The sequence below is a fragment of the Pseudorasbora parva genome, chromosome 24 (assembly GCF_024679245.1).
Source record: "Pseudorasbora parva isolate DD20220531a chromosome 24, ASM2467924v1, whole genome shotgun sequence".
NCBI classification, from domain to species: Eukaryota; Metazoa; Chordata; class Actinopteri; order Cypriniformes; family Gobionidae; genus Pseudorasbora; species Pseudorasbora parva.
This window is the reverse complement of record NC_090195.1, coordinates 17,863,974-17,882,432: the sequence shown is the minus strand read 5'-3', so window position 1 is coordinate 17,882,432 and position 18,459 is coordinate 17,863,974. Positions and strand designations below refer to the sequence as shown.

General features: G+C 36.5%; 2 protein-coding genes and 1 long non-coding RNA gene across 3 annotated transcripts in view; 1 reads left to right on the top strand and 2 right to left on the bottom strand.

Moving 5' to 3' along the window:
- Positions 1–85: 85 nt before the first annotated feature.
- On the bottom strand, positions 86–15,987 carry armc3 (armadillo repeat containing 3). The gene is made up of 18 exons (XM_067434359.1): positions 15,912–15,987; positions 15,707–15,780; positions 15,138–15,255; positions 14,888–15,013; positions 14,735–14,803; positions 13,677–13,852; positions 8,009–8,203; positions 7,646–7,829; positions 5,632–5,784; positions 5,418–5,526; positions 5,074–5,323; positions 4,743–4,879; positions 3,609–3,777; positions 3,410–3,510; positions 2,719–2,817; positions 988–1,182; positions 752–914; positions 86–533 (listed from the first exon to the last, which is right to left on the bottom strand). The coding sequence occupies exons 2-18, from the start codon at positions 15,752–15,754 to the stop codon at positions 333–335; spliced, it is 2,493 nt and encodes an 830-aa protein (XP_067290460.1). The 5' UTR covers positions 15,755–15,780; positions 15,912–15,987; the 3' UTR covers positions 86–332.
- LOC137063303 (uncharacterized) lies at positions 8,302–13,530 on the bottom strand. Its single transcript, XR_010901368.1, has 5 exons — positions 13,223–13,530; positions 12,366–12,422; positions 12,102–12,142; positions 11,740–11,872; positions 8,302–9,127 (listed from the first exon to the last, which is right to left on the bottom strand). It is a non-coding gene; the product is annotated as an uncharacterized lncRNA (long non-coding RNA).
- Positions 15,988–17,018: 1,031 nt separating the features above from the next.
- pip4k2aa (phosphatidylinositol-5-phosphate 4-kinase, type II, alpha a) overlaps positions 17,019–18,459 on the top strand; it is a 36,711-nt gene continuing 35,270 nt past the window's right edge. The window contains exon 1 of the mRNA XM_067434364.1: positions 17,019–17,916. Coding sequence (XP_067290465.1) covers positions 17,776–17,916 — 141 coding nt within the window. The 5' untranslated portion in view covers positions 17,019–17,775. The remainder of the gene's footprint in view (positions 17,917–18,459) is intronic.

Here is an 18,459-nt window from a genome sequence, read left to right as displayed (position 1 = left end):
TAGTACACTAACCGCATCATGCAAGTTTTTTTAAATTTTGATTTTTGGAGTTCCTTGTTTTCTTTCTTATCTGAATGTTTCGCTCTTATCACCAGTCTCTATTTCATCGTAGACTTTGACCTTCATAACTGAGAGAAACGTATCCTTCCTCAACCAGTTTATCATGAGCAATAATTCAATGGAACGAAGATTTGACAAGAGTACACATGAGTTTTGATAATACTTTATTTGAATTGAATTCACTTCACTTTAACAGATTATTATAATATGATTTTAAAAATATGATTTAACCACTTTGTTCCCCAAGACACCTTATATAGCCTTTAGGCCTACTAAATTGTCTGATATGCTAAAGCTGCTGGTGAGTTGCTTTTCATGAGGTTTCCAGGTTGGTGCATGAGATCTATAATATAGCTTTCAGGTTGAGAGTATCCATAAAGTTTCTTTGGACCAGTGATGAGGATTTCGTTCCAAGCACGGTTGTATTCTCCTCTTATGAGACTGCAGCTCAGCCCAATTCGGTCCGCAAGAACCTAAAATGTATTGCAATTAATTTCTTACACACAATTGGGCAGAAATATCAGCTACAACTATGGTCATAACCACCACAGACTTTATGGGGTCACAAATTAGATTTTTAATATGTGGTTATTCCATTTTTTACAACCCTGAAGAACAAGCCACTGTCAGATCAGTTTTTTACACAGCCAAGCAAAGAGAGGGTCCTGTCAATAGCACAAGCACAAATTACCTTGAAAAGCAAAGCTCTGTGAAAGAAGGTGCCCTTTTTTATCTTTCCAATGAGAACGATGTTGGAACAGGCTTCAAACTTCAGCTCGCTAATGTGCAGTTCCCACAGGAAGTCATGGAGCTTCTCTGGCTCAACCTGGCCACCCATTGCCTTACACACTAACCTGTGAGAAATCACTTGTCACATTTCAGCCATGTGGATGTTGAATGTGGGATTACAATGGGGAAAAAACTTACATGCCCAAAGCTGTATACATTTTGACCTCATCCTGAAGTGGCGAGATGGATTCGGCAGCCTCTTTGAGAAGGTTATGAAACGCAGTGTCATACGGCAAGCTCCATGCTTCATCCACCACAGTCTCCTGCTGTGGCTTACGCTCATCCTCGTCCTTCTTTTTCTCATCCTCTTTGTTACCCTTTCCCTTCATTTTACTTTAGAAATAAAGTTGGTTACTAATTCCAAAATACGTTAATGATGAAAAATTGTAGCTATAATGTAATCCATTGCATTACACATTTAAGGTACTACTTTTGGATTACTTATAGATTACTTTTGACCTAACTCAATTATCAGATTGATTTAAATAGAATAATCTTGTACCATGTTGATACCAAAATACAAAGAGAAAGAAAATACATTCCATTCTTTGTTATCAACATTATTGATAAGATAAAATTAATTAAATATTACATTACATTACATTCCCTAAACTGGTAAAAAAATTAGGGCAAAGAGGTTCAGCTGAAAAAATAGTTGGGGAATCCCTACATTGCATGTAATGTAAATATGAAATTATGGGAATTTGTACATTTTAATGTGTACATTTGGATGGCAAATGAAACGATAATTCAATGAAATGATAATTCAAACAATATGTTATATGTGTTCATCAAGAGCTGATTAAATATGCAATTTTGAGAACATTTCTTTAATCTTACATAAAAAAAAAAAAAAAAAAAATTCTTTCCCCCTCTATTTCTCCTTTCTTCTTTCCTTTTCTGGTCTTTGCTACTCTGAGCAGTGTACAAATCTTAGTATTTAGGGCACTTTTTGTGTTTCGTTGCCTCTTCTTGATGGATCGCTTCCTGTTCTCCTGAGTTGTAAGTCGCTTTGGATAAAAGCGTCTGCTAAATGCATAAATGTAAATGTAAATTTCTTAAAAATGAAATTATTTCTGTAAATCCAGTGATTAAATGCTGTGGGTCTTAGTTTTAGTGATAGTCATATGACTAGTGGCTGGTCCGTGCAATTCCACAAACCTGGAAGACCTTCTGAACATATATAATTTAAAATAGGAAAAACTGCGTAGCATTTGCAGGCCAAAACTCATTTTGGCGTATATATTCCACGAAATTTCACACTCGTACACTCTTAGAAGGAAAGGTTCTATTGGCGCTACATATTTGGAACCCTTAAAAGTTTATATATAGAAGTATAGTTGAGTATACTCCAAAGACCCTTTTATGCTAAAAGGGTTATATAATGACAAGAAAGAACCCTTTTGGCACTTAAAAAGGGTTCTATATAGAAAAAAATGCATTTCTTATCAAAGAAAAAACTTTTTTAATTTTGAGTTATTTTTCCCCAAAACAAGACAATTACTTTTGCTTGTCTAGTAAATACTTCTTGCTTTAAGAATGTTTAGATGTTAGGAACAAGACAAATACTAAGTAAGAAAAGCATTTTTTGCAGTGAACCTTTTAGGGGTTCCAACTAGCATCGATAGAACCTTTTAAGGTTCTATATAGAACCTTTTCTTCTAAGAGTGTATTGATAAGCATTACCATGAGATCGTGTTGATTAATTGACTGCCATTGTGAGAATAACATGTAATCATGTAAGTAATACAAAAGTAAGGTAGTCTATTATGAGATTAAGATGTACTTAATTTCTGGAATCTGATACATAATCCTGATTAAATGTAATCAGGTACTACCCAGCACTAAGTATACACAACACACACACACCTTGGTGTTTTGCTGCTCCTCGTGCTGCTCATAACAGATGAGGCAGTAGTTTCTGTTGGACTGTCTGGCTTACGATCATCTGGTCCCTTGGTAATAAATCTGATAGAAGACAAAAATGAATGTTTTTTAAACCCTAACAGAACAGCAAAGTACTTCACAACATTTCCTATAGCTGTGGATCAAAAGACCAACCTTTGTGCTCATTTGGCAATCAACTCATTTGAATGGTAGAACCAAATACACAAAAACAAAATGTTCTGTTTACAATTTGGAATCCTTAAATGTAATTAACTTAAACTAAGCATAAATTATGTCGTTTGAGCCTCAGTGGCAGAATTCCCATTTCTCTTGTGGGAGCTCTAAGCCCAGATTCCAGAGCCAATGATGCAAAAGAATTTCCCCCAGGGGAAATCCATCTATCTACATCTATCTGTTGTGCAACAGAGGTATTTAATATTCAAGTGTGCTGCTGTAGAACTAATGGTGTGGAAGAGGACGGGCTTTGAAAGTCTTTATTCTCCACAAAGAGGTTGTTTTTTTGTCTCTAAAGTGAGATCACAGAAGTGAAAAGAGATCTAAATACCAGTGAAAATAGCCCGCCAAATGACTATGAATACACCAAATCAGTGAGGATGTGACGATAATTTGAAACAGTAGGTTTGGATTTTTCTAAGCATAACTCTTAACATACTGGTCCGGGGGCTTCCCATTAACTGCAATAGTGGCTCGATGTTGGTTAACTACTTGTTTTGATATATCCTCTAATGTAGGAACCTGATGACCTATTCTTATCTGCAGAAGGAAGAAGAGAAACAAGAAAGAGTTATTGATTTGTGCAATCTCTATGATTGAGGATTTATTTTTCTCTTGAAAAATATTTAGACTTGGACCTGTCCAGGGTCATAGAAGCCATCAGTGGTTATATCGCTGGCTGACAGGTGTCCTGTCAGACTATACTTCAACGATAGATTGCTGTCCAGAAGCTTCTCTAGTGCCAGCTCACTAAATTTGTTGTTACGGTGCTGTGACAGGTTGATTTCCTGGAGTATCTCTAGAGCTCTGTAAGATTGATGACAACAAAACAAGTCACTTTTAAACAGCCAAAACATCTAAAAGAATGAATTTCTCAAAACCTGTCAGGAACTTCTCATATATCACCACCAAATAAAAAAACGTATATTTTTATATGATTTGTTGTTCTTCTGTTTATTTCTTCAAATTGTACTTAAATTAATGTATTTCAATTGATTTCGAAATTAATGTCATTACAATATAATTGAAATGGCTACTGGGAATAATGTGAATTATGTAAAATGTCCAGATGCATTACAGGAATGAGAAGTTTGAAGGAAAATAGTTTTAATGTCATAACAAATAATCACAAATGCAAAATCTGGTCTTAAAGTAGGCTTAATTTTTTTCCAGAATTCTTATAATTGTGATTTACTGCCATCTACTGCTTTTCCTTAAACAGTTCATTCTAATGCTAAACCCTATCAAAATCCTTGTAAGCTAATTTTAAAAAAAAATCTTTTTTAAATCAAAGGCTGATCACATCCATGTGAGGTATGGAAACTCGTTCCATTTAAATATACATGCATATACACACCCACACGTCTGATTTACTTTCTTTGTTGGGACTTTTCATAGACTTAATGGTTTTTATACCGTACAAACTGTACATGCTATCCCCTTACACTGTCCCTACCCCTACACCTACCTATCACAGAAAACATTCTGCATTTTTACTTTCTCAACAAAACAAAAAAAACCTCATCCTGTATGATTTTTAAGCCTTTTGAAAAGTGGGCACCCCTGGCTGGTCCCCACAATAGGTGATCTCAGGTTTTACTATCCTTATGGGGACATTTGGTACCCACAATGTAATATAAACAAGGACACACATCACACACACACACACACACACACACACACACACACACACACACACACACACACACACACACACACACACACACACACACACACATATATATATATATTAAAGCATAAAACATACCTACCCAGCATTGCACAATTCTAGGGCCGTTATTTCATCATTTGCACACACACTAATTGCCCAGCAAGCATTTCTCCGAATATCAGCATTGATCGATTTGAGCAGTTGAACTAAAGGTGACAAGCCTCCTACATTTCTCAGCTGTATGTAAACAAAAACAAAAAAAAACAGAAAAGCAATCACCAGAAACCACACATAATGTAATGTATATAGAACAATATCCATTTACTTCCTTCACACCCCTGAACCATATATTTTTTATTTACACTCAGTTAGCTGATAAGCTGTGGTGTGTAGACCTTTGAAATTGACTTTTTTGTGCGGTGCACTGCTACCTCTTGCCTGGCCTCTGCATCACAGACCAGTGAAGCCACAGCCTGGATTGCACTGCTGAGTGTGTTCTTGTCAGTGGAGTGTAGCAGCTCCACCAATGCTGGCATAGCTTCATGGGCCAGAATGCTTCTGCGCAGCTCCTCCTGCGATGCCATGTTTGTCAAGACTGATGCTGCATGCACAGCTGCTCCAGTGCAGCTGTCTCGCAGCTGTTGCACCAAGAGCTTGTCACCCCCCGCATCAAATATAGCACTGAAAAGAGAAAAAGAAAGGTGCATTACTATAGAGTTGTGCAATACTGTACTTATTGACCATACAATCTTTTTGCACTTCAATTATGACTCACTAAGCATTGAGATTGTTGCTGTTTGTCAGACTGAACAGGGCCTCTGCGGCAGCCGTTCTCAACTCACTTCCCTCACTGTCCAGCAGCAGCACGATGGGCCTGATCGCATCTGAAATACACATACACATCAGCTCTTCAATGACACAAAAGGACAAGATGATAGATTAAAGTCCAAATGAATTCAAAAGGGACTGTATGATGTAAATGGGATTACCCAGGCATCTAAATGTGTCCCTGCTGGCAAGGTTTTTGCTCACTGCTACCACAGCCTGGCAAACAGCACTACGTACATTCTCATTCTCCTGCACGAGAAGAGCAGTAAGGGCTTTTTCTACATTCCGCTCATGCAGAATTTTTCTGTTCTCACCTTTATGGAGAGAAAATTAATTTGATTAACTTTCTATATTTTGTTTTATACTAGTTTCAACTACTATACTCTGTTGGACAAATTATGCAAAACTTAAAGGAAGTGTATGTAAGATTGTGGCCAAAACTGGTACTGCAATCACTACCCCTCTTCCCCCTTCCCTCTGACCCGAGGTTACCAGATAGGCTGCAGGATCAGCAGGAACGTTTGTAGCTGCAGCTGTGGTAACTAGAGGCAACCCGGATGCTGAAACACTATTGACTTTGTGATTGGTAGATAGGTTGAGGGTGGCGCTTCAGGCCAAAACACAACATGACAACATCAACATCAGTTGGAGGCTTCAACAACAACTTTTAAATGACAAAATCGTGGCCGGACTATTGTTGCTAGGGATATAAGTATTTGAAATTAACATAATTTCTAAATGTCAAGTGATATCAGGGCCTTTTTTGATTAATTGAAATAGATTTCTTACATACAAATCCGTTAAGTATAACTTAAAGCTATATCTATGTACCCTTAATTTGCACAACGCCACTTTTTGAGCAATGTTGCTTGGGTACTTTCCTATATGAGAATGGCCAACACATTTCTATCTGAAAACTTTAGATACGTCATGGGCCCTGTGTCTCACCTAGTTGCCCGTTGACGACAACATTGCTCAAAAAGTTGCCTTGTATATCATCACATTTAGGGTACTAATATGTACTCTTAAAATATTACACTCAAAAAAAAATTATTTTCTCCTTTTTTCAAAATATACGCATTTCAATTAATAGTAAAATTCCATCAAATTGAATATAATCCTGGCATATTATTAAGAATTTTAAATGCGTATAAGAACTAGCGATTAATAAAGCCTTTTGTATTAACTTAATGGAACAAGGGAATGGAGCATTTAGTTTATGTGATTTGCATTCATAAAAAAAAGGGCGATTCAATTATGACAGAATTCAAATTTTGGGGCAAATTACATCTTTAAGGTACTATAATTTTACATGAGGTACAAAGATGTACTTTTGTACTGCCCAGTGACAAGATGTCTGACAATATACACCGATCAGGCATAACATTATGAACACGCATAATGTGGTCATAATCACTTCACTGACAGGTGAAGTGAATAACACTGATTACCTCTTCATCACAGCATCTGTTAGTGGGTGGGGTATATTAGGCAGCAAGTGAACATTATGTCCTCAAACTTGATGTGTTAGAAGCAGGAAAATGGACAAGCGTAAGGATTTAAGCGAGTTTGACAAGGGCCAAATTGTGATGGCTAGACGACTGGGTCAGAGTATCTCTAAAACTGGTCTGCAGTGGTCAATATCTATACAAAGTGGTCCAATGAACGAACAGTGGTGATGACAGGGTCATGGGCGGCCAAGGCTTATTAATGCACGTAGGGAGCAAAGGCCAGTGTGGTCTGATCAAACAGACGAGCTACTGTAGCTCAAATTGCTCAAGAAGTTAATGCTGGTTCTGATAAAAAGGTGTCAGAATACACAGTGCATCACAGTTTGTTGAGTATGGGGCTGCATAGCTGCAGACCAGTCAGGGTGCCTATGCCTCCAGATCCAATCGACCATCTGTGGGATGTGCTGAACAAACAAGTCCGATGGAGGCCCCACCTCACAACTTACTGGACTAAAAGGATCTGCTGCTAACATATTGGTGCCAGATACCACTGCACACTTTCAGGGGTCTAGTAGAGTCAACAGGTCAGGGCTGTTTTGGCAGCAAAAGGGGGACCAACACAATATTAGGAAGGTGGTCATGATATTATGCCTGATCGGTCTATAAGCACAAACTGTCATTTATCAAAAAAAGTGTAAAGATATGATGATTTCCCCCCCCTTACTGCTCTGTGCCATCCTGGCTATGGCTTTGACTGCATTAGCCTGCACTTCAGGCAGTGTGGCCGTGCCAACAAATTGCAGTATCTGTTCCAGACCGCCCATCGTCTGAATAAGCTGCATGGACTCGCTGTCTTCCAGACAGTTCCAGATAACCCTGAGAGCCTCCTCATGCAGTTCACTAAACTCCTGTAGAGACACAGCTGCCATTACTGCTCAATCATATGTTGCATGATTTTGATTGAATTGCTTGAATTGTTCTCCACTTGCGTACAAGAAGTTTGATTGCTCGTAATGAAGGTGACTAAGAAGCAATTTCGAAATGGCTAAATGCTCATGAATAATTCAGATGAGAATAATTAGCCTACTTTGGTCGCAAGGAGCTCCAGGATTCTGTCAAAGCCCTGTACATTCCTAAAGGCCACACGGGTTTCACTGTCAGTGGTTATGTTCTCTATGGTGCGGAGTGCAAGTTGCTGAATAACTGGGTACTCTGAACGCAGCAGATCCAGAAGTGGGGGGAGTCCATTTAGACGCTGCACAGCCGCACGATTCTGAATGTCCTGAGTGTGCACAAAGCAGAAAAGAGCACAAATAATTGATTTTAACAGCATTCTTCTGGAATTTAAAGGGTTATGCTTTTAAATCTGATCAAATACCTACACTGTAAAAAATTCACCCGTATTTTTACGGTAAAGTACTGGCAGCTGTGGTTCCAGCCCATTACCGCAATTTTACGGTTTCAACAATGCTGTAATTTCACAGTAAAGTACTGGCAAGCTAGTTCCAGTCATTTACCGTAATTTTACGGTTTCCATAATGCTGTAATTTCACAGTAAAGTACTGGCAGCTGTGGTTCCAGCCCTTTACCGTAATTTTACGGTTTCAATAATGCTGTAATTTCACAGCAAAGTACTGGCAGCTGTGGTTCCAGCCCTTTACCGTAATTTTACAGTTTTTAATTTGTATGGCTGTTCTGTAATTTCACAAAGTACTGGCAGCAATGGTTCCAACTACAATTCTACAGTATAAAAAAAGTTAATATAAATACTGTTTTCTATTTACTCTATTGTCTGATATCTATTAACATCCCTATGTACCATAATGTTTACAGACATTCCAGACTTTTTACTCAATGGAAAAAATAAAGAAATAGATTATGGTGTACATTGTTTGCCATTTATTTAAAACAGGTTTTAACAATACATTCAGTGCATTTTAAAATATATTTTCTCTGACTTTCTTTCCTTAAATACTGTTTTAGAAATCATTGATAACCAATGGATCAAAAATCCTTGATAGGGCAAAAAATACTGTCAAAACATCCCAAACCTGCTTTTAAAAGAGCTGGCCTGAGAGGAAGTCCAGATCTGAGAGGACATAATCAAGAGAACCAATGGGTAAAAAAAACGTAGGAAGAGGCAAAAAAACAGCCAACACGTGCCACATCAGCTTTTGACAGATCTGGTCTTAGAGGAAATCCAGGTCTGAAAGGAAAGAAAATCAAGAAAATCTTAGTGGTAAAATAAAGCACATGGCAAAAACTAGTGATCACATACTCTGTGAAAACTTTCAAAAGAGACATAAAATGATCATGTTAATAAACTAAACTAATCTTAAACAGCAATTGAGTGTGCAGTTTGTTTTGAATGTTTGTTACAGCATAGAGGAAAAACATAAAAAACAATCTTAACAGAAAGATTATGGGGTCAAGACAAGACCAGAAAGTTTAGCTGTGTGTAAAAGAAAGTGATTGTGTTTTTTCTAGTTAGCCGGATAGGAGAACATTTATTTAGTAGATTTAGGAGTATATTATAATTGTGTATATGTAAAGAGAGCTGTTAAGTTAAATGTGTAAAACATTTTTTTTTTACAGCAGAAGAAGTACATTTGAGAGTACAGTGGGGAAAAAAGCTGTAAACCCTCAACCTTTGGAATTGGTTGGTTCTCTGCATTAGTTGATCATAAAATTTCATCTGATTTTTACCAGTCACAAGTATAGACAAACACAATGTCCTTAGAGGGATAGTTCACCCCAAAAATCCAAAATTTCTAACCCCCATGCTATATATACACATGACAATCGCATTGATTGGCTGCCATTCTTTTGACACTTAAAAAACACAACAATCTTGAAGTGGATGAATCAATGTCTTCTGAAACCAAACCGTAGATGTGTGTAATAAAAATATTAATATTTTTAACTCACTTTATTTTTGTGTTAGAAAAACAAACAAAAAATGAAATGCTAACTAAACTATAAATCATTACTTCCAATCTACTGTCATAAGTAAGTGAAGCTCATGCGAAATGTCGGTCATCTTTGCTTCTGTGTTACTTCTCGAACAAGCTTTCACAATGCACTTACATCACGTCACAATGTCCCTCTGATAAGTGCTCATATGACAGTAGACTGGAAGCAATGAGTTATTTAATTTAGCATTTTTAGGTTTTTTTATTTTATTGCACAAACCTATCATTTGGCTTTAAAAGGCATTGATTTATCCACTGGGTTCATATGAATTACCATCACGATCGCTGTTCTTTTTTAAGTGTCAGACATGCGACAGCCAATCAATGACATTATATGGACTCAGAGATGGATTTGTTTCCTAAAAATCTAATTTTGTTTTGGTAATAATTGTTCATGATTCCCTTGTTTGTTCTGAGCAGTTAAACTGTCCACTGTTCTTCAGAATAAAATCCTCCCCCTGGCACCCTTTGTAATAGTTGAGTCCATCAGTAGTTCTCATTGTGAAAAAAATGGGTCTTTAAATCATGCAGTCACTATTGTAAAGGGTTCAATTGTGCAGAATATGCTGGAAAACCAAAACTGTGCAGGACATGGTAGATTTTTTTGAAGAACATTGAGCAGGTTAACTGCTCAGTTCTAACAGGGCACTCATGTACAACCATCACGACACAAAAACAACATTTGTGGTTCATAGAGATAACAACAAGGTAGTCACTTACCAAATTAACATTTTTATTACACAGCCCTGAGAGTGTGGGAAGTGTTGAGTAAAGTCATGAAAGATTATAATTGTTTGTGTAGCTAGCTTAAACACTTTTTTTTGTCTATGTGACTAATGAAGATCACATGAAATGTTAAGAACAATTAATGCAGAAAATCATTCCAAAGGGTTCAGATACTTTCTTACCACTGAATATGAAAGCAGGTAAAGGATTATTCATCCCAAAATGAAAATGTCCTGATTATTTACTCACCCCAATGCCATCCAAGATGTTAATGTCTTTCTTTCTTCAGTGGAAAAGAAATTAAGTGTTTTAAGGTACACATTTCAGGATTTTTCTCCACACAATGGACTTCAATGACAATCAGAATGTTGAAGTCCAAATAAATGCTGTTTCAAAGTGCTCTCCTCAATCCCATCTGAGGAATAGAGTCTTATCTAGTGATTCAATCTGTCATTTTCTAAGAAAATTTAAATGTATATACTTTTTAACCACAATTGTTCATCTTGTGCTGGTCTGCAATGTGACAGGCATTACGTCATCCCATTGGAAAGGTCAAAAGTAATTACCACCCCATTGTTTACTAGTATGGAGAAGGATTATCGTTCACATTGTATTGTATGTTGAATTACATATTTATGGTTTTGTGTCAGTTTATTGTTAAAAATGGTCATTTCGTGTGTATATCCTGGATGTCTAATAATGTCATGCGAGACCTTTCCAATGTGAGGACGTCATGCCTGGCACGGAGACCAGCACAATATGAACAACTGTGGTTAATAAGTATATACTATTTATTTTATTTTTTAGAAAATGACAGATGGATTCCTTAGCTGGGAGTCATTTGAAGCACTTAAAAGTCCTTTGAAACATATTTATTTGGACTTCAACATTCTGGTTGCCATTGAAATCCATTGTGTGGAGCAAATTTCTAAAAAAATTTCCTCAAAAAAAATATTTTTTTTCCCACTGAATAAAGAAAGACATGAACAACTTGGATGGCATTGGGGTGAGTAAATTATCAGGAAATTTTCATTTTGGGATGAACTTATCCTTTAAGCGGTGTTGATTCTTTTAGGAAGCTGCACAAATGGGAGTGTCAGTAGGCATAAATTTTAGTTACCTAGACGAAATTCCATTCGAAATCGATGAGGTTCCATAGAGAAGCAACTTTGGGATTGACAGTGGCAGACTTCTTGCTGACAAGTTTTCCAGTCTTCTTTGAAACCACCTTGCCTCTGCAGGTCTTAGAACCTCTTTCGGGGTTTATCCCAACACACACACACACACACACACACACACACACACACACACACACACACACACACACACACACACACACACACACACACTTTACAATAGAAAACTTACAAAAATCTACCTTTTATCAATTTAAATATTGGATTAAATATACATTTGCTAAATTACGGGACAATAAAAGAAAATAAAAAAATTTAAAGGGTACTATAAAAGGTCACAAAATACCTTTGAATGAATTCCAATGTGCCACATGCCTCCTCTGGATACTGAAAATTGAAGACAGAACATTGTTCCAATTGCATTCAGAAATCGTGATTGTATGCCCTTACAAACAACACGACCCTCTAGTCTAGGGTAATCATCCAGTGTTCAGTACAGTTATCTGCCCTCCCTGAAATTATTTTTTTCTTCAAATTATACACAACATTTAAAACAACAGTTTACACAAAAACATACATTTTCTGATAATTTACATGACGTGAAACTCACCAATGATTAGGGATGCATACGATGTCAGTAAAACTCAGTAAAACAAGTGATTGATTCCTAGAAAAAAAGAATACAATTATTTTTTAATAAATATTTCATCTTTAACCAAGCAAAGAAATTCGACGTCAGAGCATGGAGAACGTTGCATAGTGAAACTTAAGCTGTTGAAAACTGTCTGCTAAAACGAGTGCAGTCAAGAATATCTGCCTCCTCTTTCAAAAACAACCTTTTTGACTTTTAATACTATATAACGTTACATGCGAATCTCACAAAAAAGCAAGTACTCGGACCACTAAATTGAAAAAAAAAATATATATATATATATATATATATATATATAACGTTAAATATCTATTTTGCATTGGGAATTTTAACAGCTTTACATTATTTGCATGGAAACTAAACAAATTGACCACAACATTTTAATTGCTATCATGGTTCTGGATATTTCGAGTAGTTTTGTAATTATTCTCCATCTTATGTGCATGATATTAACGTTATGCGAATAACATTAATGCATCTGGTTAGATTAACGTTAGCATCATGTAACATTTACTTACTAAACCAGAAATTCATGTGAATCGAGATAAGGGTTAATTTTACTACAAAAGCAAGCCGAAATAATTTCTAAATGGTAACTTAACTTTTTAAGTTAACCAAGCAAATTCGCAGTAATACTTTAAATCGGAGCTCAGAGAATATTCATTAGCAGGCGAAAGGCCTCATGCCGTTGAGAGCTTTGTCTGCAAAATGCGATTGAGCTCAGTAACTTAGCACAGTCAAAAATACCTTGTGAAAAAGGCGATTTTACAGGTTGGGAGCAACATAATAGAATAACTGCAAAGAAATAAACTCACCTTGAACATTGTCCTTCTTTAAAATAGCCTAGACAGAGGAGTGTTGCTGTTCTTTGACTGCGTCTGCTTTCTGTTTGAAAAAAACCCCGCGTTGAAGATGCCCCGCCCCCACGTGATATTTTTTACAGGCCAATACTGTTTTTTCCAGGAACAAATGGATTTACACATAAATGCTGTAAATTTACTGCAAGTAATTAATTTATGGAACCTAGACTGTTAAATTACAGGATTAAACTGTTTATTAAAATAACAGTATTTTACTGTTGGAAATCGCCCGTATTTTTACAGCAATTTTTAACAGTGTAGGACCTAATTGAAAATACAAATCGTTTTAAATTCAGTTTTCATCTAACAACTGTCTTTTTGCAAGTGCTGTAAAATACCACCCTGACAAATGCCTTTTAGTCTAATTCACAACAGACCTTCAGTCTGACTCTGACATCTGTTGTCTTACTTGTACAAGATTAAATATGCACTCCACAGAATTTTTCTTCACATCAGGATCCGGGCTAGACAAGAGCTGAATAAGAGGTTCAAGACCTTTGTGGTCAAATATCTGGACCTTGTAGGAGAAGTCCACTGATAATGACGTCAAACACAAAGTGGCAAACTCATGGACCACAAGATTCTCTGAGGAAAAGAAGGTGACAGGTAAGTTTTTTTTATATATATGTATATTGCTATTGGATTGAAATAGGCAAATGCTTAAGAATCTATGATTGGATCCTTATTGCAGTGTATATATAAATATATAAATCAGTGGTGTAGAATGAGATTTATATTATTATGTTTTTAGCATGTTATATGTTTGGGAACGTTTCTTCTAACTCTAATTGATTGAGTGTGTAGCTTTTTACTAAGACTAATCATGGCCATATTCAATGTCAAGATTGATCAGGCTCAAATTGTTAAAAAGAATGTTTGGTAGGGAGCATGAAGAATAATTTTCACACATGAATTGGCTCCTGAAGTCCTTAAATTAATTGAAAGTCTTTGGGATGTACTGGAGGAGAATATCATCAGAGCATTTATATTTCCATCACAATTTCCAGCACATCCCAAAGAATGAATTTAAGGTCAGGACTCAGAGATGCCATTCATGTGTGAAAATGATTCTTCATGCTTCCTCCCAACTATTCTTTCACAATTTGAGCCTGATGAATCTTGACATTGTCATCCTGGAATATGACCATGATGTGTCTTCCTACATGGTTGTTTAAGAAATGAAAAGCTACACACTTCATCAATTAAGAAGAAGAATCAATAACATGCTAGAAACATAATAATTACTGCAATAATGATACAATCATAGACCCTTAAGCATTTGTCCCTTAAGCATTTGGCTATTTAAATCCAAACAGAGATGATATATATATATATATATATATATATATATATATATATATATATATATATATATATATATATATATATATATATATATATATATATATATATATATATATATAATGCAGAATTATTTTGAAAATGAAAAAAAAAAACTGCCTGTACCTTCAGGTGACAGTTTGCTGATGATTGCAGGTATCACATCCAGTGTCTTCAAACAGTTTTTAACTTCATCTGTTTAAATATGTCAACTAAAAATGAAAACTATGTTTACATCCTTTGATTTACTAGCAGTGACTATTTTTGTACCCTACGTACTATTAGAAGCCATGACGCCCAGAGCCATGACAGCATTCCTGCGCACAGTCTTGTCCTCGTGAGATATGAGACGACAAAGAGGTTCAATCGCTCCCAAGCACATCAAAGAAGTCTTATTCTCATCACCTAAAAATAGCAGCACAACAGCAAACATGCACACAGGAATCAATAAAGGAACGCCACACAAGGGAACATAGTGAGCACTTACCCCTGCAAAATTCTCAATGTCCAGACTAGATGACACTGTTACCTTTTTCTGCGAATTTGTGGATGGCTTCACAAGCTTTTGCCAGCACCTCTTCTTCAGGAGAGCCGAGCATGAGAACTGCTGTTGCCGCTGTTTTGCTCTCGATAGGTAGAGGATCGAACTGAAAGAATAATATTTGACAGTTATTAAAAGGTTGGCTGACTCAGAGCAAGGAATGCTTTTCTCATCTGGAGTTCTTTGTCAATATGTTGTATGTCATGTATGTCAATATTGTCTTTCTTTTCATATCAACCCTGTTGAAAAAAACAGTATATGTTGGTTAGGTATGTTTTAAAATATGACAGCTGGTTTGAGCTGGTTTATGCTGGTCATAAGTTGGTTATGAGCTGGTTTAAACTGGTCCTGATCTGGTCCTAAACTAGAGCTAGTTTAGGATCAGGCAGTCCAGTCCAGCACTTGACCAACTAAGGACCAGCATAAACCAGCTCAAATCAGCTGCCATGTTTTAAAACATACCTAACCGGCATATGCTGGGGGGTTTTCAACAGGGAATAAAAAGAGTTAACTTAAAAAGTTTGGAAAATAACACAAGTGAAGAAAATCTTTCTCACCACATCTTTCTGGAATGACTCGGCCTCTTTTTTGACTTTTTTCCCCATCTAACGTCAGATGTCAAAACTCCAAACTACATAAATAAAAGAACAATGTAGACTTTCATCTAACACAGAAAACCCGCCAGCAAGATAAATAATAACAAAAGCATCTACAACAATTTCTACGAAACATAATTATAAACAAATTCAACATAAAAAATACCTGCCAAACTGAAAGCTGTGTGCTTGTGTTTCTGTTTAGCTCCTCTGTTGCTAGGTGACATGTGTAATTGCCCATTTCATCTGTAGGTGGGGCAAGAGTCACTCTGAAAGTCTGAAACACACTTGATCAGTTATTTATTTATTTGTTTAAAATACGTCGGTCATGAACCGTTAGGTGGGTCTGACGTAATGATTAATTCAATTCTATACAAAATAATGAAACGAATAATTAAAAGGAAAAAACGGGTTACCATTAAAATAACAAGCTCAACGGCAATATTACAATTAATGCCACCCGCATAAAACATGAAATATAATATGAAGTAGGCTAATATTGTTCTTATTCATTGTTCTATAATATTTTAATCTAATCTGAAAGCACTATTTATTAAATGCGATTTAATTATATTTATTTAATACGATATTTTGTTTAAATAAATTAAACTATTTGAACAGAGCTTTTAGGTGTTGCGGGATAAAGCTTTTACTCTATATTGTTGGTGAAGTGTCAGCATCATCTCGAATTTCCTCCATCTAAAAGGGTATGAACTCATTAGAAAAACAGCTGTCATTGGAGTAGACCTGGACCTCTGATGAGAATCATGTTCAGACAGACTCATGGACTGTAGCCTACACTACCCACCCACTCCGTGACATGCTTGCTGGAATGATAAGCATGTTCAATAGTAGCCTAGATGTTGCAGGGAGCGCCATAGAAAGCCATAATAAGAATATGCAACACACCCAGTGCCAACATGGACTTTTGGCAAATTAACCAAATTTCCAAGTAGCCTACAACTAAAATGCACCTGCCAAATGTCTGTCTGTCTGTCTGTCTGTCTGTCTGTCTGTCTGTCTGTCTGTCTGTCTGTCTGTCTGTCTGTCTGTCTGTCTGTCTATCTATCTATCTATCTATCTATCTATCTATCTATCTATCTATCTATCTATCTATCTATCTTTTATTTATTTATTTATTTATTTTATTCCCATGTATCATTATTTTTTCTCTACAACTAGATACTTTTTAATGCCTTCCTCAATTAAAATAAACATTTGAGTTATAAATCAAAATGTGTGTGTGCCTGTGTGTGCGTGCGTGCGTGCGTGCGTGTGTAGCTGTCAGTCCGTCAGTCGGGCAGTGCGGATGAGCCGGATACGCCAACTTCGAGCAATTTAGATATAGCTGACACAATTCACACCGAATTCAGACTAGGACACGTTTCTACGCTCGGAATACTGGCTTCGTCTAAAAGTAAACATCTTTTCGGGGCAGACAAACGACAAAGAAAGAAAGTGGGAGTGGGATTTTGCTTGAGACATATTTGAAGGGTTGCTTGCTTAGCCTGGCTGGGGTGCGTTAGCATGCTAATGGAGCAGCGCTGCAGTGGATGTCTCGCCACCCGCTCTTTTTTCCTCAAATTAGACTGACGTCGTTCGGATTACATTTCATTCTCTATTTCAGTTGTATCCGTCAGTATTTTTTACAGTTTTTCCTTTAGCAAAGTGTTAAAAAGGCTCCAGAGGGGAGGCTGGCTTGTCAGGCTAGCTAGTTAGCAACTTAGGAAGGCTTACTAATGAACTCTTAAGGAGCTTTTGCAGTTTACGGGCGATAACTTAAAATAACACCGCGTTTTGGTCTTAACTTTAATGTTATATATAACAGCAGACTGTTTCAGCACATTTGGTGAGTTATTCATCTGTCTAGAGAGCTAATAGTTGAGTTGGTACGGCTAGCTGGCTGCGGTTAGTTAGCTAACTGAACGTTATGCCGAATGATATTTTACTAAGAGACAGTTAGGACACCACTAGCTTAATTAAAGCACTTGTCACTGTGTGATAGTTAATTTATTGTTATACAACCAACAATGGCCTCGGCTGGTAACACTGTCTCATCGTTTGCGAGCAAAACAAAAACGAAGAAGAAACACTTCGTGGCTCAGAAAGTGAAGCTGTTTCGTGCCAGCGACCCTCTGCTCAGTGTTCTCATGTGGGGAATAAACCATTCGGTGAGTCAAACCTGCAGTCTATTTCTTTGTTTGTGTCCGTTATTGATCAATGAATTAGATTTAACAAGGGAAGAGAAGTTCAGTATGTCTTGCAACGGACAATTGGCACCATCTGTTGGATCCATAGACTTCAGGATCATCAGAGGTCTGCTTTGATTTTCTGTTGCTTAACCTTACATTTTATGAAAAACATTGTTTTGTTCCTTAAAACACTTGCAGTTGGATATTATCCTGTTCTTAAAGCATGTGAAACATACCTATTTATATTTTTTTATATCAAGAATTGTTGACTTAAAAGATATTGTTCATGTTAAAACTTCTTCCCACATGTCCATATTTATGCTAACTACTAATAGTTTAAAACCTTAATTTGTTATTTATGCATTAATCTCATGTGTAAGGTCTCTATGTCCTTTTATGTGCATGCAAAGAGGAGGTTGCAAAATAATATCTGTATCAGTAGTGGAGCTGTGAGTGAGTAATCGTTTCCTGTTGGAAGTTTTGGTTGCAAGATGATAAGCTTAGAGGTTTACTGAAGCAAGA

Bases quoted from the DNA above. Each gene is read 5' to 3' on its own strand.
- armc3 (XM_067434359.1), bottom strand. From the start codon at position 15,754: ATGGGGAAAAAAGTCAAAAAAGAGGCCGAGTCATTCCAGAAAGATGTG. The intron at 15,256-15,706 runs GTGAGAAAGATT...TTATTCTTTCAG, and splicing joins AGTCATTCCAGAAAGATGTG to TTCGATCCTCTACCTATCGA. The intron at 8,204-13,676 runs GTAAGACAACAG...GTGCACACTCAG, and splicing joins GCATATTTAATCTTGTACAA to GACATTCAGAATCGTGCGGC.